General features: G+C 37.5%; 1 protein-coding gene across 8 annotated transcripts in view; it reads left to right on the plus strand.

Moving 5' to 3' along the window:
• The window catches only part of LOC104832685 (phosphatidylinositol-binding clathrin assembly protein-like), a 30,549-nt gene continuing 8,130 nt past the window's right edge, over window positions 1–22,419 (plus strand). For 4 of the 8 annotated variants that reach the window (XM_010568994.1, XM_010568999.1, XM_010568997.1 and 1 more), the window contains exons 1-12: window positions 1–154; window positions 8,079–8,221; window positions 11,065–11,140; window positions 11,973–12,075; window positions 12,263–12,356; window positions 12,459–12,570; window positions 13,658–13,764; window positions 14,370–14,411; window positions 18,790–18,875; window positions 19,955–20,078; window positions 21,839–21,975; window positions 22,301–22,404. In XM_010568994.1, coding sequence (XP_010567296.1) covers window positions 25–154; window positions 8,079–8,221; window positions 11,065–11,140; window positions 11,973–12,075; window positions 12,263–12,356; window positions 12,459–12,570; window positions 13,658–13,764; window positions 14,370–14,411; window positions 18,790–18,875; window positions 19,955–20,078; window positions 21,839–21,975; window positions 22,301–22,404 — 1,258 coding nt within the window. In that variant the 5' untranslated portion in view covers window positions 1–24. Of the gene's footprint in view, window positions 155–8,078; window positions 8,222–9,889; window positions 9,964–11,064; window positions 11,141–11,972; window positions 12,076–12,262; window positions 12,357–12,458; window positions 12,571–13,657; window positions 13,765–14,369; window positions 14,412–18,789; window positions 18,876–19,954; window positions 20,079–21,838; window positions 21,976–22,300; window positions 22,405–22,419 lie in introns of those variants that run through there. The other 4 variants (XM_010568995.1, XM_010568996.1, XM_010569001.1 and 1 more) reach the window with 2 other exon arrangements.

The raw sequence follows: 22,419 nt of genomic DNA on the forward strand, positions 1-22,419 counted from the left end.
GCCGCCGCCAGGGCCGCGCCGACGATGTCGGGGCAGTCGATCACCGACCGCATCACGGCGGCGCAGCACAGCGTCACCGGCTCGGCCGTCGCCAAGGCTGTCTGCAAGGCGACGACCCACGAGGTGATGGGCCCCAAGAAGAAGCACCTGGACTGTGAGTAGGAGCTCCGCGGCCGGACCCCCTCCCTTCGTTCGTTCGCCCGCCGGGCAGACGCTCTGAGCCCCCGGGGCGGCCTTTCTCGCGTGTGTCTGTGGTAAACCTGGCTGGTTTGCTCTTCAAAACTTATTTTTCGGGGGGGGGGGGGCTTTCTAACACCCCGTCGCGCCCGGGAAACAAAAATATTCCAACCTCGTGAACGCTTCCCGACGAGAGCTTCTTGGCTTGTGTGCTCTGGAGACAGCAGTGCTGCTTGTTAGTCTGGCACCTGGGGAAAAGGTGGGTTAAGCGGTGTGGTTTTACTGTTGTGAGCGAGAAGTTACGTTCTTAAGCGCTCTTCCGTCCTTCTGTGCATCTGGTGGAGTGCGGCCACTTAAGTATTTCTAACATTTCCCGAAATATCATAGCTTTCTGTCTTACGGCTCTTGAATATGAGGTAAAAACCCTTGAAGCGATGTAAAGGGAAAGGCAAGGGTGGACCAAAACATCTCTCCAGAATTGAGAGTATGTTGCCGCTGATATATTTAAACTTAATACGTTGAAACTCCTTTCTGTATACCACAAGTTGCAGAAAGCTACCCTTGATAGCCACAGAAGTATCAGTGGTGTTGCTTTGCTTCAGGTTTTAGTAACTGGATAGCAATTGAAGCTACTGTTGGACTGCTCGGAAATTCACTGAATGCTTCAAACCTTGTACGTTGTGCACTATACCCGTTCACCACCTATTAAAAGTGAAGTAAGCGTGTGTGTTTCCATTAGGGAGAGGGAAGAAGATGTGAAGCTTTATGCTGGTTTCTTCAAAGTCAAGGGAGCAGGCTGGTGGTTCTGCAGGACTTGTTCAAGTTGGTGGTACCAAAGGGAGTCTGCTGTTCAAGCTCTTGGAAGAAGCGTATTCCGTTATATGGTTTGAGGATAGTTTGGCTTTCTGACGCTATGGTACTCGTCTGTTAATACAGACCCCTTGCGTGAGAGCTTTTGCTGTGGATCAAGTAGTTAAAAAGAACCAAATGTACGTCTCATTCGTTATTGATCTGAATGAGTGGAATCCAGCTACAGTAGTGAATATTGCAGCTACTGTGTTGAAAGTAAAAGCCTTAAAACTGGGTAACTGTCAACTTCTTTTCTTAAAGATACCTTTTTGACGTTACCTTATTTTATCTTGTCTTGTGTTCTGCCTGTGGTAGTACGACTTAATGAGGTAACCCTGAAGTCCAGAAATGGCAATGTAACAGGAAGCCAGAAAAGTGGTGACAGTTTGCTCAATAGTTTGAAAGCTTGTGAAGCTTAAGTGATGTAGTGTATTGTTTGAAAATATCCTTGAAATAACATCATCTACTGTAAGTTACCCTTGCAAAATAAGAAAATGGAAACCTGGAAAAACTCTTTCTCTTGAGAATAACAGAAATAGAGGTTGCCTTTTGACTATCAAATTTCTTTGAATATCTTTTGATACAAGCCTGTTTAGAGCTGTCAGTCTCCTGAAGGTCCCCTTCTGTGCCAGATGAGTTCTGTGTTTTGGTGTAATTCACTTTCTCGGGCTTTGGTCTAAGACAAACAAAAAGCTTGTTGTTCTGACTTGGTATCTGAAATCGAGGAACGTGTTTGCGGGGCGGGTAAAAAAAAAGATGTGAAAGATGGTACCACAAATATCTCTGTAAGGGGTTAAAAAAAAAAAATCCCCATGAACATTCTCCAGTCTTCATTGAGTATACCCAGGCACTGCTTTTCAAACATCTGCAAGCCTTTGCGTGGTGGTACTTATTTTTTCACTTGCACACAAAACTTACTTGTATTAAATGCAAGCAGGTAAGATACTAGTTTAAATACTGTAATCTCTGGAAAATTCACACAATGTATTTTCGAAGGTATGGTGCAAGTACTTTCCAATTTAAGTAAAATATGAAGGAAAACATAGCTTGGATTTAATGCAAAACACTGCTAGTTGCACTTTGGTCGCTGTGTGTGTGTCATTCAAAATGCTACACCATCTGGTATTACTTGTAATTGCTGCTCAAGAAAAAGCTTCACCAAGAATGTGTCTTTGAGAGCTGCTGTAGTTGTATCGGGGATCGTGGAGGAGTATCAGTTTGTGCACTCTATTCAGATTAATTCTTAAAATCCCCTTATTGCCAAGTTTCCTCAGCAAGAAAAACTATAATATTACAATACGGGTATTTACGGGAAGATGTTGCATGTGCAGATTCTTGGGTTTTGTCTGGCTACTAACTGCTGAGTAATGTAGTTGTATTTTTCTTGAAGAGAAAAACAAACAAAAAAACCCCACAACCCCCCAAAGCCCCCAAACCCTAAGCAATGTCAGTGGGAATACTTGGGGTTTCTTCCTTTTAAAGTAGGTCACGGTGTCCTAAATAAGTCAGCATATCTATTTCCGTAGTAGTTTGTAATATTTTAGGATAACGTAAAATGTTATACAGAGGCTGATCTTTTCTCTTAGTGGAGTACCTGAAGGTCTCATCTCTTCTTCCCCAGTGTGGGTTCTCTAACTTCCCCTCAGCCTTCTGAGTTTGGGTTGCAGTGGAGTGGGGCTAGATGCTGCTTTTGGTGACGTATCTCTTTTTGGCTAACTATTGAAAAGCCATGATAAAACAAGAATAAATTAAAGCTGTAGCCAAGATGGTAACTGGCAGAGTAGACTTGCGTGTAGACCAAAATTTAGAAAAATACAAACCCCTAAATTAATTGCATCTTAAACTTTCAACTGAACGCAGTAATAGAGGAAAAAACAACACCTATTCAACTTGTATACAGCCCACATAAGAAGCACAGGGGAGGGGAAAGTAGTTAATGTTACTCATCAAACTTTAAACTCCTGTACATATACAAGCTTTGGAAATCTTGTAAGAAGTGATAATTCTGGTACTGTAAAATTGTATTATGTAACAGAATTAGGCTCTTAAGCCTTTTGTTTTAGGAGAAAGTTCAGGTCTCCACAAAATCATCGCAAGCTTTAAGGTTTGCCAATAATGTCACATTATGACTGTCACAGGTTTGGGTTGTTTTTGTAGCTGCCTGTTCTTACTTTTGGCAACTAGAGCTCACGACTGTGGGGTGAATGCTGATGCAGTGTGGTTCTTGCAGAGATATGTAAGTTGTGATATGGTATGAAGAAACATTCTTGAACTCTCCCGCAGGCGGTAAGGTGGCTGTCTTTTAATTTGAAGCTCTTCAGTGATCTGTGAAGCTTTTCAATACAGTAATTGAGGAAATTTGACTCCAACAGAAAAATAGTTAATGTTTTTGTAATCTATAAATGTGAGTTTTATTTAGAAATTGCTTAAAGCTTTTTAAAAAACCTTGTGGGACTTTGTGTATCCTTGTTTAGTGCGGGACTGGGACAGAATAGCTGAATTGCTTTGCTTCTGATAAAGTAACTCTAAGTTCAGATTTAGCTATTATAGGGATGAAACTTAAAGATTGCTATCCAATCTGCACTACAAGAGCTCATAGGCATAAAAAATATTTGTATCAGTCAGGTGCTGTCTTTTATTACAGTCTTCCAGCAAGAATTGTTGCATTCCTTAGGCTAGCTACATGGAGAAAGTTTGCTCAAGTGGCTCTTCTGTTTTCTGATCTATAGTTTAAGGTTCAACTTCCAAAAACAAAATGTAAATTTTTTTGCAAGGCTGCCAGGGTTAAGGAAAGTGGTCTTAATTCTTACATCTGTCTTAGAGCAGTTTCAGTCCTGTGACAAAATGGAAGAAAGATGGGAATATTAAATCATTATAGTTGTCTTTAACTTATGTATTTACAGTTCTCTTGAGGGAGATATTCTTGAATCAAGAAAATGATGACTTTCTTGTTTCTTGAAAGTTGAAAATTATGCCAGTTTTTATTGGTGCCTGGCTGAGAATTTTCCAAAAACCTGTGGGTTTTGTGGTTTGGTTGGTTTTTTTTTTAATACCTGGATTTATGCATGTTGTTCTCCAAAGAGCTGTATGGTTTCATAGATGATGTGCCAGTATTTCAGATGAGCTGTGGAAGAGAAACCCTCAGTACTCTTCTAGGCAGTAAGATTTCCACAGCTCTTGCAGCCTGCTAGAAAATCCCTATGGTATTCTTCTGGTTTAAAGCTTTTTTTTTTTTTCCCCTCCTGTGTGATGTTAACATGTTTCTAAATTCCATTCTAGAAATAGCACCACAGTTTCACTTGCAGTTGAAATGATTCCTCTGGGTAATTGGCAAAATGCTTTGAGTTGTAAAGTGTTTATATAAGTAATGCAATAAGAAAATGAGTGTCACTTGCCCTACACATTTCACTCCAGTTTTTGCTGCCAGCATCCATGTTACAGTTGCCCAACTGTCAGTCTCTCAGGTGCATGTGTTGCTTTATACTTTCAGATGTATGGTGTTAATAGCCTCTTCCTCCTTTGCTGCCAGCTGTAAGAGGTTGATACAGTTGTTTCTATGTAGATATTCCTATTGTAGACCTGGAAGAATCGTATTGAAGAAATGACACTTGGTTTTTTTATGTATCTCAATTGCTAGGATTCAAATGTGATGCTAACTTTATTATTACTAGTTGTAAAATAGTAATTAAAACATTGCCTTGAGTAGCATTATTAAAAAGTATTTTTAAACTTAGGTTTTTTGCAATACACTAGGAAAGTCCAGTTTTGGCCTATAAAATGCACTGAGATTTTTTTCCCACCGTTCATTCTTAGTTTAGTATTTTAGAGGCATTTTGTTTGCCTAAGCATGTGTTCTTCAATATTGGCAACTGTTGGCTTACGTGTTTCATAATGCGTTTCATTCAAGGAGATTTTGAAACCAAAGACCACAATTGTGCTAAGTGCCCTCAATAAAAATTGTCTTCGGGGGAGCCAGTATGTATCACCTTCAGCACGAGTCTAAAGTGCATGGCACTTGCAGCTCGCTCAGGTCCTCTAATCTCAACCACAGCTTGAATTAGACTCTGAGTAGCGCTACATATGTGAAATATTTCATTTTGGTTGCCTTTTAAAATGGTCAGGCTCACATCTTAGAGAAGCAAGTAGCGCATGCTGGAAAACCTTACTAGCACTTTCAAAGAATTACTGGAATTGCACTTTTCAGTCCCATGGAACCACACTTGTGGATTAAAACAATAACATATGAGCTTCTCAAATGCATCAGAGGTCTATCAACTTTCACTCTGTTACTGTCACTTGACAGAAGACTTCTTTTAGTCTTGTGTACCAAAGCAGAAGGCAGTACCAAAGCAGAACTACCTTCTGAAGGTAGACATCTGGATGGATTTTTGTGGTAGTAAACCTTTATGATGGCATGATAAGCCAAAGTTTGTTTTTATGGATGTGTGCCTTAAGGAGAGCTGATCAGTTACAGCATTTGATATAGTTGCTTACAGTAGGATTTCTGTCACGTTGTGCCTGAGCAGCACAGTAAGAACACATTTGATATCAGTGTTAGACATAATTATATGCAAGGGATCTCCCAGGTGTTCAGCATCTACTGGAACATCTGCTGGTAGACCTTAGCTTGAGGGAAGGTGACAAGATTGAAATCTCTGTGGAGAGTGCTGGCAAAATAGGAATGAAACTAGCTTGGCTAATTTGACTTGAGAGCAGAAAGCTTTTTGTTTTTAACCTGGGTCTTCCCTCCCAGTTTGTATGTGTTATTTAATAAGCACTGTTAATATTGAAAATCTTAAGCGAAAAGTTTGACTTGCTTAGTGGTCGTGTGAAGGAAAAGGACTTTGTGCAGAAATAATATTTTTGATAAGCTTATCTGTGTGGTCTTTGACCTCAGCAGATCAGTGGAAATTTCTTTAACTGTTACCTAGTAGTAATATTATAGATACTGCTCTGTGTAGAGTTTGTGGGGGTTTTGTTAGTTGGGTTTTTGTGTGGTTGGTTTATATAAACTGAGAATACCACTTGTAACAGTTCTGTAACATTTCTGTGCTGTTTACAGATGCTTCAGTTACATGAAAAATACTGAGCAAGATCTAACAGCAGTGTTCTTTATAGACTGTTTGAATTTAGGAAGACTTATTTGCCTTACTATGTATTGAGAGAATTACTTAGAAATGTCATAAGAAAGTTCTCATTCAGTAGATGAGGCTGTTGAATTAAAATTCAAGTTTTCTCTATGTATAAATTCTGGAATTGGGAGTTGCTTCGATATATGGGGCAATAATTGTCTGTGGACTGTTTGGACTTCTAGACATTTGAAAGTACTTCATTTGAGACAGCACCTGATGATGATACAGCTGTGAGTGATGAGCAGCATCTATCAAATTACTTGGTTTTTTGAGAATCTTCACATTTGTAAATATTGAAATATTTTAATACTATTCAACAATAAGGTTTTGATGTATAGCTTGCTTAAAACTTTTCAGGATTCTTCTTTTTGTGCAGTTATTTCAGCGGTTTTGTGTGTTACTAATAAGGATGAAAGTTTTCATCCCAACTTGCAGGTTTTGTACATATTTAGAAACCTTTGACATCAAAATGAAATTAGTAACTTACTAGAATTTGCATTTTATAGCTTTCTACCTCGACAAGTTACTATCTAAAACTCTTTACTCTGTTAAAATTACTCTGGTTAATAAATTATTCTAAACAGTGATCCTTAATCAAAGGACTTTATGTTCTTAATAAACAGATCTTTAATTAAGATACATCTGTAATATATTCTGTGCACTAGAACAGATATAAAGTCTAAGTGCAATATTTCTCTGAAGTATTTTGTCCTGAACTATCAATGTGTGATCTCTAAGTTCATGTTTAAATTGCTTATGGTATCGCAGTCTGTCCTCTATGTACTGCTAATAAAACAAATAAGTTGGCTGTTTCAGTGGTGCCAACACCTCAGCATTCAGTCGTTGCCCAGCTTCCCAAGCACCCACCCTTCTTCAAGTACTTACACAGACAAACCACATAAACAGCAATGCTGCTCTGCAACCAACAGGCTGCTCACAGACTTGGCTTAAATAAGAGGCCACAAAGGAAGCTTTTCAAACTAGATGTTTGTTTTACTGGCCTTGCCCAGTCCTTAAGGTGTACTTTGATCGCACCTGAGCCAAATTTAGCTCAGAGAGAGAATAAATGTCTAATGTACATGTCTTGAGGGGTTTAGAATAGCCCTGGATTCAGTTCTTTGCTATTTTCTCAGCAAGTGTCTTCACTAGCGTTTTCAGGCAGGCTTTTTTCCCATGTATCTGCTGGAGCCTGTTATGGTTTTGTACCAATACTCAGGCAGAGGCTTGAAGCTCTGTCTGTGACCTCCCAAGTTAATGTTCCACTACTGAGTTTATAATCAGTCTTGGACACAAAGAGCTTTTTTTATACAAAAGCCTGAGACCTGCCATGATCCACCACAAATACTCAGTAGGTTGGCGATTAGGTTATTTTAGCTAAGCTGAAAAGGAGTAGATGCAAATTCTTGCTCTTACTTCTTATAGAAAAGAGGCTTATTACAGGTTTGTAGCATCTCATTTGCTGTCATGTGTGTCAGTACTGAGGCTTAGGTAGAAGTTGCAGCGTACTTGCTGCCTGTTGATCTTGTGAGGTATAGATGTTTCGGCTTTTCCTTGCTTCTCTGATTTTCATGGATTTGGTTAGGCTGAGTGGCTTCAGGCATGGAGCATCCAGAAGGTCTACGCTGGCTTTTGGACAATAATTTGGGCATAGAGTTTCTACTGGAACAGGTTATTTATTGATGAGGGATTGGGACTCCATAAAATTATTGAAATGCCTGTGAAGTTCATACTTGGAGTCTTTCAGGAAAATGCAGTGAATTTGAGCAAAGAATGCAAAATTGTTCAGTTCTTTCTTAAACAAAGAACTGAAGTTAATGCTTCCAGTATGAATTCTCAATGTAAAAACACAAAATAACATGATGATCCTCTTTGAGCATACAACTCATTGTAATGCTTTGATTTTTTTTTTCTTTAATTTAGATCTAATACAGTGCACAAATGAAATGAATGTGAATATTCCACAGTTGGCAGACACACTCTTTGAGAGAACTGCAAACAGTAGCTGGGTTGTAGTGTTCAAAGCTCTAATTACAACACACCACCTCATGATGTATGGAAACGAGGTAAGACATGATTAGTTCTGTTAAAGCCTCCTTGACAATGTTTTAAATAATTGTCTTAATCTATGAAGCATTAGATATGTACTTCAGTTTCTCAGTCTTTGTTTTTTCTCGTCTGATGGCTGTAAAGTACTTCTCCAGAGAAGAAAATATTCCTTCATTATTTCAGTACCAAAATATATCAGTGTTTGCAATTTACCTGCAGGTATCTGGGTTGGGCTGTGAGGGAATAATGAGTGAGCCTTCTAGAATGAAGACTTGAAAAACTTCTGATGAGCTTTACTTCATTAGGGTATTGCTTATCAGTAAGAGCACAACAAAAGTCTTGTTAGAACTCCATAAATGTGTAGCCGATATATTAACAAATAAGAATACTTACTAAAGGGGGGAGGAATATGGTGACTAGAATATTTGATCTTGCAAATCATCATCTAATGGGCTAAATCTTCATATGTTGTTGCCATTAACATTCCTCTGAAACAGGTTTCTACTGCACTTAGTTCACTTAAATTATTTCATCACTGTTTATGAAAAGCTTCCCAGACAGTAACATGCTTCCCAGACAGCATTTGAAATGTAGCCTCTCTTACACAGTCCTTCTGTTAAAAGCTAAACTTTGTCTTGGTCAGGTGACAGTTTAGTCCTGAACTTGTGTGTAGTCATTCTCATAATAAGTGACTGTTGACTACTGGTAATATTGAAATGATTCTTAAAGGTACTGCTTCCAGCCATTGAACTGCTCTGAAAACTTAGTGTTGCCTCCTCTCTCCAAAGCTCTGTGACCTTAATTGAAATGACCTGTAAAACATAGTGTGCTCTTTGTTAACACTTCCCCAAGTTATTTATGTGCTTAAATTGTAGTTTCAACAGATAATAGGCTGAAATTAGAGGATAATACAAAGTAAAATTCACTGCTTGGTATTGACTACTTATTCCAAGTATAAAGCTAAACTGAATGCTGTAAATCAGTTTGTATATTTTATTCTCTCCTCTTCCAATACAGTTTCTATCTACATACTGAGACTTGAAAGGGGAAAAAAGGCAGACAACTGAACCATAGGGAAAAAAAAAAAAATCAAAACTTAGAGTTGTGCGCTATCAGTCAGTATCTGTTTGCCCATACAGTGTTTTGTAGTGGCAGAAGAGTTTAATTTTTATGTCTGTACCAAAAACTGTTCCTCCGCTTTGAATGGGTGCATTCGAAACTTTTGAAAAGGGTTCCTTTATACCTGCTGAGATAATGTGGGTGGTACGCTAGTTCTGTAATTTCAGGTGGAACATGAGTGTACCCCTTCTAATACACTAAAAGAGGCCTATTTCTTAAACAGATGAAAAATTATCAGATGTTGGACTTCTATTTTAAGTACAAGTAAATATAGCAGATGGTCAAAATATTGTCTGAGCAATGACTGTCTTGCAGTTTCTTCTGCATGACTACCTGTTTCTGGTAATGAAGCTTTGGGTGAAACAGATTAAAACTCCTCTCACCTGTGCATTGTGCAATGCAAGACCCCTGACATCTGGAGAGTGAGAGTTAGCCTTAGACCTTTTAAATTGAGATTCAGAACAGTAGCTAATTTTGAAATGTGTATAGACACCTTTTGAATATCACTGTTCTGTTCCTGATCATGTTCCAACTGTATTTCTTCTTCTGTATCTCTTTGAATGCAGTACTAAGATGTACAAAGACCAGGTAAACTGACTGGAAAACAGAATAAGAAGTTAAAACAGTGCCAGAACTATTGGTAGGCAAGCTGTGTGTTGTAGACTTGTGTGAACTCTGTAGCTATAGGCTGAGAACACATATGCAGTTACTGATGAGGTGGTACGTGACAAGTTGGGGAATCATTTGTGCCCCTTGGAAGGTGAAAGTACTGCTTTCAGTTTAAATAGTACTTGTAAGAAGAATTTTCTTGTTGCTGTGCTAAGCCCTCATTACCATTCCCAAAGAGCAGGTGATGTACTGAGCCTGACTGAAAAAATGCTAGGTTTTTTGGAGTGCGATAGTGCGAGCCTGGCAGACAGGTGGGTTTCCACCGTAAAGGGTGAAGGAACAGGCCCCTGTGTGCAATGGCAGCAGAGGGATTCAGATCAAAGATGTTGCAAGTTCCTTAAGCCGTACTGATCATAATCCTCTTTTATGGACTAAAACACATACAAAGAAGCAAGAAAGTCAAGAATTCTTAATTGTAGGAAATCTGTGTGGAATAGTGGCAGAGAAACTTTTAAGACTACCTTGCTATCAGGATGTGTTTGTCTCTTACTCTTGCGTTATTTATGGAGCCAGCTATTATTTGTCAAAATGTAAATGTGGTTTACTCAGATCACTGCATTATTATATGTATAAAAAAAATATATATAGAATACATAATTATAACCCCAGTGCTGCTGCTCACCACAGTTCCAGAAGCATTATTGTTATTGAGTACTTTAAACTTTTTAACAAAGTCTGTCTCCGCCTTCTACAGCAGCAGTAGAGCTATGTAAACCTTGGGAGTTTGGATAATGCGAGTGGTATTTTTGGTTTGTGTTTTCCAGCTTGTCTGTTCTAAACTAAAAAGTTAACCTAAGCAGCTTCCTCTAAGATTATTAGTCTTTTAATCATGGGCTGTGATGTCTTTTGATTTAGTTTAAATTGATATTTTTGCCAAATAGGGTTTTGGATTTCAGAGGCTTTGCCAATCAGTAGTTTCAAGTTTTCCTTAAATTTTTTCCCTTTTAACTAATTTCTATTGTTCATAGAGTTTACTAGAAACAGTTACAAGGTAAGTGTAGTTTTCTTGTAGTATGCTTAAATGTTTTGACTCTCACAACAATGATATTCTTAACTTTTTCTTCACCAACAGCGCTTTATCCAGTATCTTGCATCCCGAAACACTTTGTTCAATTTAAATAACTACCTGGACAAAAGTGCCATGCAGGGTAAGGATCCTTCAATGAAGGAGATAACTCTACCGCTTTTTTGCTCTGTGATAGTGCCTGTGTCAGGGCACTCTAGGAGACAAATAACATTTGAATGAAATGGTATTATGATTTGTATTGTATGAGACACCAAAGAATGTCCAACCAAGAACATAGACACAAGGAAAGCAAGGTTCTTGGTTACCTAGCCGAGTGCTAGAAATTTGTCTGTAATGTATGTATCATGTGCATACACAGCTGTACATTTTAAAAAGTGAACGCTTAACGCTGACTAGAATAAACCTGATGAATATTAGCACAATCATCTATTTTTGCCATTGTATTTTAGTGTCTCAGGAGTAAATGTTTACTGTTGAGGTGCATGGAATGGTAACTAGGATGTGCTGTATAAATAGTGAGAACTCCTTCAAATCTTTGAGAAGTCTTTTAATTACTTGCCAATGGTAGAAGACATTTTTGGGTCTTTATGTGGGTTTTGAGGCATTGCAGATAAGTTACCAAAGCCTTCAGCATTTTACTAGGAATACATTTTTAGTCAAATTTCAAGAACATCTTAAGAGCTGTTTGGTTCTTGCGTAATATTTTAATGCGTTTAGGTGTTTATTCTCTTAATTACCATGAATGCTTTCCTAATCTTAGCAAGTTGGGAAGAAACTGTAACATTACATCTCAAGGTGAAAAACAGTGAATCTCAAGACTCTGGAAAGTGCCTATGAAGGGCTTTTTATGCAATTTGATGTAAAATGGGCTAGTGGGAGAATAGTTCTTGGAAAGAACTTAAAAGAAACTGTACCCCTTCAAAATGTCTCACTTATAAATGCTTAACTTTTAGGCTATGATATGTCTACCTTCATTAGGCGATATAGCAGATACTTGAATGAAAAAGCACTTTCATATAGACTTGTAGCAGTTGACTTCACCAAAATGAAAAGAGGGTAAGACTGTTACTGCTTCTTTTGTTTGGTCTTTCATATTGGGGGGGTATGTGAGAAATACCAGTTGTTCCTGAGTTATCATAGGTTGGTGTTCCTTTGGGCCCTTTGAACAATATAGTGTTATTGAAACAGCATAATATGCTGACGTCTCTTGGTAACTTGTAAACGTATGTATTTTACTCTGTAGGATAGATGGAGTGATGAGAACCATGAATGCTGAAAAGCTTCTGAAAACCCTTCCAATCATACAGAACCAGCTTGATGCACTGCTTGATTTTGATGTGAGTACTTTAAGCTCAGTGTTAGGTAACGCTCTCATTTTGAAGTGAAAGTTTCATTATTTTTTTAAATACTAATTTACTTTCTTATTGCTTTCTACACAGGCAAATCCAAATGAACTAACAAATGGTGTTATAAATGCTGCCTTTATGCTCCTCTTTAAAGATTCCATTAGACTTTTTGCAGCATACAATGAAGGGATTATTAACCTTTTAGGTATGTGAGAATCTTTTTAGCCTTTGAACTTTTGTGAAAGATTTCTTTCTTTCTTTCTTTGTGTGAACTAAAGAATATAGACAATTTCTGACTGCAGTTTCCTAATGAATTGTCTCTGCTCCATTACCATTAAATTAAGCTAGTCTTAGTTTCAGTGGCAACTAGCATAGGTTTAAACATACGCTTCTACCTTGAAGAATACAACTTAAAGTAGAAATTGAGCTGAGAGGGTGACTGGTGAGGCGAAACAAAGATACCCTAAATGTGCAGTGGATAACCTCTGGCAGTTGGACGATAAACGTATTGGTGAGATACCTGGTATTTTGAGTATTTAGTATAGTCACAGTATGACTGACTTCTGGTTTCCCATACTTTCTTTATAGCTTGACTATTCAGTTTTACCTGGTACCTGACATGGGCTTAGTAGATGACGTGTAGCATTTTTTGTTCAAGAGTGATGAGCTCTTAGCAAAGCCTTATAATGAATATTCAAGCAAATTTCTGAATGAAAACATCTGGTCAGTTTCTGTTAATCCATTAGTTTTTACTCGGTGAAATGTCTGTAAATATATAGGGCAAAACCATAAAAAGTGAAGGATGTGGTTGACACTCCTTTTGGTAGGTCAGTTCAGTATATGTACCAATTCAGTAGCCATTCTGTTGTCTTTTGGATGTTGAGCCCATTTACAAACATCAAAGTGTATTGATACAGGGTCTAAAAATGTAAATATATACCAGGAATATTTTCAAATGATAAAATAATTTGCCTCATTGCCAGCTAATAAGCTGACTTCTTGAAAATATTTCCCTAAATACCTAGTCTAACAATTGCAGTGATTCCCATCCATGCTTAATAAAGCTTTGCATTATATTCTAATGTACTGAGATAGAAAAATCAATGTTTTTCTATTGACTGCCTTATTACAAAAGGTGTCAGGTATTCATGTAAACTTTAAAATCTGAATAGTGTTGAGTTACTCCTGTCTGTTCTCTCCCTGAATCTTGTCTCGAATTAACTTCTATAATACTGTGTCAGCTTTCTGCTGGGGAGACTGTTACCTTACAAGAGTTTTATTTGCATCCTCAGAAAGATATTTTGATATGAAGAAGAACCAGTGCAAAGAAGGCTTGGACATTTACAAAAAATTTCTAGCCAGAATGACCAAATTGTCAGAATTCCTCAAAGTAGCAGAGGTAAATAAATTACATCTATGGAGAGGATATAATTTAGCTGTCTGTACTGCTACAGTAGTCTATATTCGTAATAACTTCAGAAACAGATTAATGTTTGCTTAACTTTGCTATACAAGGAAGTATTCTACAGATTAGGTATTTTAAGGGTTGTATACGCTTATTAACAGGAAGTGAGATTCTTGAGTATCCTTTTTATTAGCCAGACAACATAGTAAACTTTCTGAAGTGTTGTTACAAATTACATTTTGGACCATTCATGAATTAACTGAATATTACAGTGTATATACAGTGCTCTCCTTTACTGTAACTGCTTAAAGTGGAGAAGTGGTTCCAGTAAGCAATGTGGGTGTTTCTAATGCTCCCCATAAGCTTTTCTGCATGAAAAAGTTAGGCTGGATGAAAAGTTGGGTTTGCTTTGTGGTGTGATTTAATGCACTTGTGATTTCTAAGGTGTGTTCCTAGTGAAACTCATACCAGTTCAGAAAGTTATGAATATCACTTTTTAATATGTTAGTTTCTATGTAGCATTCAGACACTACTGGTTTTTATTTTCATTGCCGCTGCATGTAGTAATGTACTTTTTTCTTTTTTTTTTGTAAATCTAGCAAGTTGGAATTGATCAGGGTGACATTCCAGATCTTACTCAGGTCAGTGTACATATCATATTGATTAACCCAATTATTTTATTCTTTGCATTTTTAAAGGTTGGTGTGTATCCTAGTAATCATTTATCTCGAATTTATTCTCTTCTGTGTATTTATATATGGGAAATATGTATGGTGACTTTTCCCATGCATTAACTGCACTCAGTACTCGCACTTTGCAGCTCTTAATAAGATTTTTTGATTGTTTAAAGCAATAAAACTCACAGAAAATATTTTTCAGGAAATTCTGGGTTTTACACAGAAGATTCATTGGCATGTAAGCCACAAGCATCTTGCCATGCCTTGAGGAAAACCTTCCATTTCACTATAACTTAATGTCTTTCAACGCACTTAAAGATTACAGTTAGCTAGTTCAGTCAAGAATTTTTTTCTTTCCCCTAAGGTCTGAATAGATTTGAAGTTTCTATATCAGCACTTAATGCTGGCTTCGATATTACTCAGTAGTAAGAGGGACATGCGCAATACAGGTTGTGTGCTGCAACATTTAGTCTAAAAGGTGGAATGCAGGGGAACACCTTCTAGTGAGGATAAATCGAGGGGCAGAAAGGAGGTGAGAAAGATGGTTTGACCTGGTGAACGGGAAACACTGATAGTGCACAGAAGGTCACAAAGTTATTCTGTGAAAGTTCTTTCAGTTCATAGGGACATTGTATTTCTAACCTAGGACCCACCTAATGGGAGACAGGTATTTGTTATTCTTTCTGTAGTGCAGAGTAACCTGATGGGTAGAATAAATGGCAATCTGTCAAGGGATTCGGGCACTAAACTGGAGTGCCTTAGAGGTTTAGAGTACTCAAAGTGTTTAAGTGGAGTCAGTGTGAAACAGTTAATCTAATGTGTAAGTATTGAACAGTCACATCTAATCCTACACTACCTTTATGAAATTAAATTTCATGGGTAAATCATGTAAAAAATATACCTACTGTGAAGATTTGCCAAAGCTTCATCAGTGTCTTTTTAATATGGAAATAAACCTAAACCACAAACTTCCATTGTCAGTGTTGTTCATTACTGCCTACAGTATGATTTCCATCTGAAATCATACATGTTTCAAAGCACAAATCTCTCATACTTGCTCCTAGCAATTAATATTAACCCCTTCAATAACTTCTAGTGCTTTGTGGTAGGAAAGAAATTTAACTGTAACCAGAGGGGTAAGAGCAAGTAGTTGAGTGAAAACAGTAGTTTGATGTTTTCTGTTGGTGTTTGATCCTAGCATCTTACTCTATCTTTTGATGAGTACTGCAATATTCAGCTGGTCTGTATTATGCTAATCAAATTATACTCAAGTCTGAAGTTATACTTCACTGGGTTTGCATGCACTTGTCCAGTTAATTGGGTCATAAGGTTCTTGAAAGCAGAGGCTTTTTATTTACTGAGAATAGGGAATTTAACTTCCTTTTGCTGCTTTTTATCTGAAACTTTCAGTGAGCAAATCCCTTTTATATCTGCTGTTATCACAAAATAGCTGAGCTATTAGGAAAAAAATGTTGGCTTAAGTGCACTTAGACATGAAAGGCAGTTCTCTGAACTGTGGTGGTAGATGTCAGCATCCTGTGTATTTTGGCAATTTCAGTGCCACTGTTAAGCATTCTACTTCCATAGTAAATTGCATGGCATTGAATAATGGTACATCAATTTAGTGCCAGATTAAAAGAATTTGCTAAAATTTCTTAATACTAGACTCTCACAGAAATTTAATTTTCAGTGTGCTTGTGTTTCTGCAATAAGTTCTTACAGGATCATGTCTTTTGTTTCTATTCTGGTCCACCATATTTTTTTTTTTTTTTCCAAATACTTTGTTTATGTTGCTGTGTATATTCTGTTCTGGGATGTGCATATTTCAGAGTTTCCTTAAGCTGTTCCTTAAAAAAACAATGGTTTTATCTCTTTAGAAGTTTATTATTACTGATGCTGTATAACCGTTTTTCTTCCTTGACTCTACTGTTCACACTGCTGCTGCCTTTGCCAGTGCCTATAAAGAAGATATTTTCCTTAGTAGGTGCCCTGTTTCACAACGATGTTGCTTACTTTCTGTTTATAGCTGTTACTATATTTCATGAATGCAACTGGATCATTTTCCTCTGTATGGATGTTAGTCTGTCAAATGTCTTTACATGGGGGGAGGGAAGCTGAGTCACGAAATACAGCTGTTTTCAAGTCACAATGTCTGTATTAGCCCAGGCATCTTTTCTGACATAAACTACTAAGATCTGTTCACTCAAAATTTTAATTTCTGTTCTGTTGGATGTCTGCAGCAATGACAAAATTCAGAGAAGTTACTGGTTTGTTGGTTTTAGGTTTTATGATTGAGGGGGTTGTTCTCTAGAGGGTTTTAGAAACAGTAAGTATAGAGTATGCTTTTCCATACAGGTAAGTTTTAGAGTGTCCTTGGAAAAAAAAATGAAGACTAGGAAAAACTTTCTGGAATTAGACTATAGTCTCCTGCTATTAAGATTATCTCTCTAGCTGTGTCATCATGCAATGCCTTTTGTGAACTATTGTTCCTCCCGAAAGGTAGAAGTATGGGGGGTTTTTGTTTGGGGTTTTTTTTTTTGTCCCTGATACCTTCCTGGAAAGGTATTTCAAAATGTTCCCCCTTGGGGTTTAGCTGTCAAGTTTGAACACTGAATTTATTCATGGCCAGTTGTTGAGATAACTACACTGTCTTAGCTTACCTAGCTCTCTTTATAGAAAGAGGTATCAACTCAGGCCTTAACTTTAAGCCAAGCAGTTTTACAGGATTATTCTAATTGCTTTTCTTTGCATCTCTTGTAGCTTGAATTGGCCTTCATTGAATGTGGGAGCTAGAATTGTGCTCAGTATTTCAGAGGGGAACTTGCCAAAACCTTGTGTGATTAATATTTTTCCTCTTTCCAGGAAATAGTTTAGTCTAGCTTTTGGTACAGAAGGGCTAGCAAGGGCAAGTTTGTTTTTTCTTCTGAACAATACCTGTCATATCTGTTCTACCTACAGAAAGTTGGCAAGTGTTAAGAAAGGCTTAATGTCTCTGAAACTCCTGCCAGATGAGGAGGACTGAGCTGGCAAGTAGATGAAAAATTTGGAGGTCTATTCCCTTCATCTGAATCTGCAGTACAGTTTATTTCACTGATTTTTATGGAGTATGGACTGTGTAGGTAAAAGCCAAGAGAGCAGTGTGGCTAAAATAGCAAGGCAGTGAACTCTTCTGAAAGTGCCAGCCTAATAATTTTGCTTGCTGGAGGTTGTTTTTATAGGGTGATTTGGAGAAATCTTACTTCTTACTAAGACTGTGTAAGCAAGATGAGTTCAAATTTATTCAGAGCTTTGAAGCTGTTTCTTTTGGTATGGAATAAATATTTCTGTAGTGAATACAAGTATATGGTAGAAAGAAGGCAGGTTATGATTGGCACTTCTTCCTTGTTTTCTGTAGGAACCAAAGCAGCTCTGGTGCGCCTTAGTCTGTATATTTTAAACTTGCTCTTTTGTTACCTATCAGTTAAAATCTTTGTATCGGGTACTGAATAATGTCATGGTTGTGCTCTCAAAAGTCTTGGTAAGTTTATGAGTATCGGTCACCTAAAATTCATTTAGGTGTCTAGTCAAGTCTTGGCTGAGGTGTCTAGTGCCTTCCTGCTGGATTTAAGTGGCAAGAAGCCTGTTTTTTGGAATCTTCTTAATTGCTTTAAAAAACAGCTTAATGCTTAAAAACTTTTCATGGGTAACACTTTTCCTGGGAGGGGAATCTACCAGAAAACAACTTTATTTGAAGTGATGTTGCTGTTTTCTAGTGTTTTAGGCTACCAAAGGCTTTGGAGTAGTTGAGTTGGTTTATTGTGTAGTCATGTTGAATACCCACTCAGTCTGCAATAGTATTGTTGGGATCAGATTGAATTTGATTGCTTTTTTTATCCAACCTAACATTCTGCTGAAGTCAAGTGTTTCTAATGCAAGCCTTTGACTGTAAATATTTGAATGGAAAGTGATTGGCTTTTTGCTGTTAGGGGGTGAAAGGGGATCAGAAATGCAAAGGCTTCATTTTGGTACTTCTGTGAGTTTAAGGGAGTACTGCTTAATCAGCTGTGATTATTGGATTAATCTTAACATGGCAAATACTGTTGCCAAAAACAAGAATGCAACTTGCATACACAGAAGCAGACCTACTCTGAGGGAATCCTTACTTCATGTCTCTGTGGTGCCACTCCTTTTAAAGAACCACAACTGGGTAGATAGAATTCAAGTGTGCAGGATGGCAACAAAACCCAAAACAATTATTGATGTGTGGGGTTTTGTTTGTTGTTAGTGGATGAGGAAACTAATCTGTGTACTAAACAATGGTGTGTTGTCTAGAAGCACTGTTTTATAAATACTTCAACTTTAGGCACCCAGCAGCTTGCTTGAAGCACTGGAACAGCATTTGGCTTCTGTGGAGGGAAAGAAAACAAAAGAAGTCTCCGCTGCCAGCAGGTGAGCACTCAATGAATTACAACGATGCCTATACTTAGGATATGTATAGTAAGAATTTTCAGGATTTAGTCATTTGGTGTTCTCCTTGAATTTTATTAACTTCCAAATATATCTTCCTAGAAGTATAAATGAAGCATCTAGTGAGTAGTAGTAATCTGATAGCTTAGTCACATTTGAAAGCTAGTTATGTCTGCCTGTGTCTCTTCTTATTATGCTGTAATAAATCGCTGAGCTGAGACCTTGTATATTACTCTTTTTAGCTTTTACTCATTTGAAGTCCTTTGCTTATAAGAATTCTAAGGTATTTGGGTTTCGAGACTCTTTTTACCCAAGATAGGAAAGTATCTTTATTGTCAATTATCTACCTCAGACTGTGTATTTATCATAACCTGCTTATAAAAGTTCTTCAGTCCCTTCTCAGAACAGCCAAATTAGCTTAGATGCTTTGTGCTGACAAGGATTGTGTTATTCTTTGTCAAGTACAGTATCAATATGTATGAACAGTACTTTTGACTGAAGAGTGAAAGGTCTCTTTTGGCATAGGCATTCTCCCACAGAAACCTGGTAAATATTGATAAATGTGTTAGTGTAAGCTACATTCCTGAGTTGCTGTCTTGCTCCTCAGACTTTTTTTTTCTTTTTCAAATATCTGAGGGTTCACTACCACAGTATTCTGCTAAAAAGGATACCATGTAGGGAATTACTTGTGTGCTTTGTTTACTGTTGTATATATAATACATACAAACAAGCTTTCTGTGCCTCTGCTACTTGAATGGAATAGAATTCCAGTCTGGTATATATGACCTTAAAGAAAAAAGACAACTGATATGTTTTGCACTTTCTAGTTTCTGCCTGCTGAAACTTGAGGGAGTAATCCTGTGTATTCATGCCACTTTTTCACCAAACTCCCTTATTATTGGGGTGTCCGCTTTTGTGTACCAGAGAGTAAGGGAAGAAAAGACTGGAGTGGAAGGGGAATAACACACAACTAGATAAGGCATTTGATGATTAAACTGTTAAGTGATGTATATCTGACTGTTTTTCTTAATAAAACTGTTTGTAATTATTTCTGGTTTTAGAGCTAGTGCCCTATCCAGTGCTGTTTCCACACTTGCCAATACAGGAATGTCATTTAGCAGGATGGATGAGAAAGAGAAGCAGCAGGCATTGGAGGAGGAGCAAGCTAGACTGCAGGCACTTAAGGTACTTTATTTTTACAAGTTTTTACACATACATTTTTACAATATGTGGTTGACCCTTCTACCAGAAGTATGATTTGAACAGTAGACAGCTGATATAAATAATTTATTTCCTTCCTTACAAGAGATTATTTATCTCAAATTCACAAAATGATTATACAACAGTTAGGTTACATCTCAGCAGCTGAACATACAGCATTGCTATTCTAAGACTGATTATTGGTAGGAGGGAATTATTTTTCCCCATGATGTATGGAATATGGCTTTAGTGTGATTCTTCAGTCATGCTGCTCATAATGAGAATATATGCTATAGTTCTGCCCATGTTTAACTGCTCTTATTTGTAAGTCTATAATTTAGTTTGAAAAACTGTTTGAAATCATATGTATTTAGGTATAATTTATGGACTTTGACTAATAACACATTTGAAAGAAAATCAGTGTGTTCTGTCTTGGTTCCTTAATGTGCTTTCCTTTGCTCATTGGTACTTGTTGAGTCGTCCTCTTAGTAACATCCCTCTCTTCAGGTCTGAATCCTGGTCCTTCAGGTTCTTTTAATTCATCTATAATGCTTTCCTGAGAACATAGACAGTATAAAATCTCAAACAAGGCAAAATGCTTCTCTTGCTGAAAGCTATATCTGTAGTTCTGTCATGTCCCAGGCATATGCAAGTGGGGCAGTTAGGCATTTTTCTTGTGTTGGTGTAACATCTCTAGACACACCTAAATGATGAAGCAACTCTGTTCATGTCATCTGGAGGCCACATTATGAGAGCCTTAAAACTATTTGGAGTGTGAAAGTAAACTTTGACAGTCATTCAGAGTTGAGTTTCTTCTCTGGAGTTATAGGGGTCTGTTGAAGATTCTCCACTTTTCCTGACTTGGTGTAAGGCATATATTTCAAATCAATATGAAGCAGGTTTTTTGCTATTAAACTGCACTCTTACTGTGCCTTGCTGCTTGCTGCCAGACTGCTTCACTTGAATCTCAGCAAGTGTTGTGATATTGTGGTTTTTTGGTTGGGGTTGGTTTTTTTTGTTTTCAGGAGTTGCATCAGATGTCTCCCCTCTTCACTGTCCTGCTTCTACTGTAATAGGACTTGTAGCTGCTGTAACAGAATACTTACATTGGTTGATACAAATTTTCATTTGGGGGGCAGGGAAGCCTGCAAGCTCACTCAATGCTTTACTTCAGGAATTTAAGCAGTGTAAAGCACACACCTGTGCGTTGACCTGTGCTGTATAAGTGCAGTGGGCATATATAGAAGTAACAAGGGATGTAAACCTGAAATTAACAATGTGAACTAGATTTTTATTTTGCTAGTTTAAGAGCAACACAACATGGGTATTACTAGGATGCACATTGTTGGTGTCACTTCTGAACATCTGAATTGAACTATGAAGTGATCTTAACAGTAGAGAGAAATGGGCCTTTCTGAACAAAGGTCTGTTGTCGTGTTTCTCTGAGTGACTATGAAGGGACCCTAGAATGTGTAGCTTGACTAGAAGTGTTTTACTTCCAGGCAGTTATAGATAGTTTAAAAAAATAATTATTTAAAACCTTAAGACCCACCTTGATTTTTAAAGGCTTTGCTAAAACAAATACTTTGAAGTCTAATTTCAGTCATCTCTTTTCAGGACTTTACAGAAGAATAACTGTTTTATTTAAGACCATAATTCAATTTTCTTCTTGGAAAAGGTCTTCAGGACTGAATGGTTAATAGATTACTAAAACTAAAATGCAAACTGTATACCTCATTTTTCAGGAACAGCGATTAAGAGAGATTTCTGTAGTACCAAATTCCACTTCCACATCAGCATCCCCAAGCACCTTATCAGGAAAAAGTGTGAATACCACTGTAGCTGTTGACCTCTTTGCAGTACCAGCACCGACAACAAATAGGTGAGAGATACTTTGCTTTCTGAAGCAAGCACAAATTATTTCATTGGCCTGTAGCTCCACAATCAACTGCAAAGCACTGATCCTAGTTAATTCTGAAGTACTTTTCAAGAATAACCTTTTGCTGATGCTTTCCTGGTGTATTCACAGGAATTTTTGGTATCAGTCAATAAGAAGTGCTTAATTACTAGTTTTGGTTTTTACCACTATTATTGATGGGCTGCTAGTGAACAAGAGAAAGTGAGATTGGTATGAGTGTTCATATAACAGAAGAATATAATGCCTATTATATATCTTCATGTTTCTCTCTCTCTCTTTTCTTATTCAGCATGCCCAACCTTTCTAGTGATCTTTTTGATCTTCAGCCTGCATTTGTTCCAACTGTGCAGAGCACTCCAGCTATATCAACATCTGCAAGCAGTGCTTGGGGAGGTGAGCTGATACAAT

This window comes from Haliaeetus leucocephalus, unplaced genomic scaffold (genome assembly GCF_000737465.1).
Source record: "Haliaeetus leucocephalus isolate CR32 unplaced genomic scaffold, Haliaeetus_leucocephalus-4.0 Scaffold262, whole genome shotgun sequence".
NCBI lineage: Eukaryota > Metazoa > Chordata > Aves > Accipitriformes > Accipitridae > Haliaeetus > Haliaeetus leucocephalus.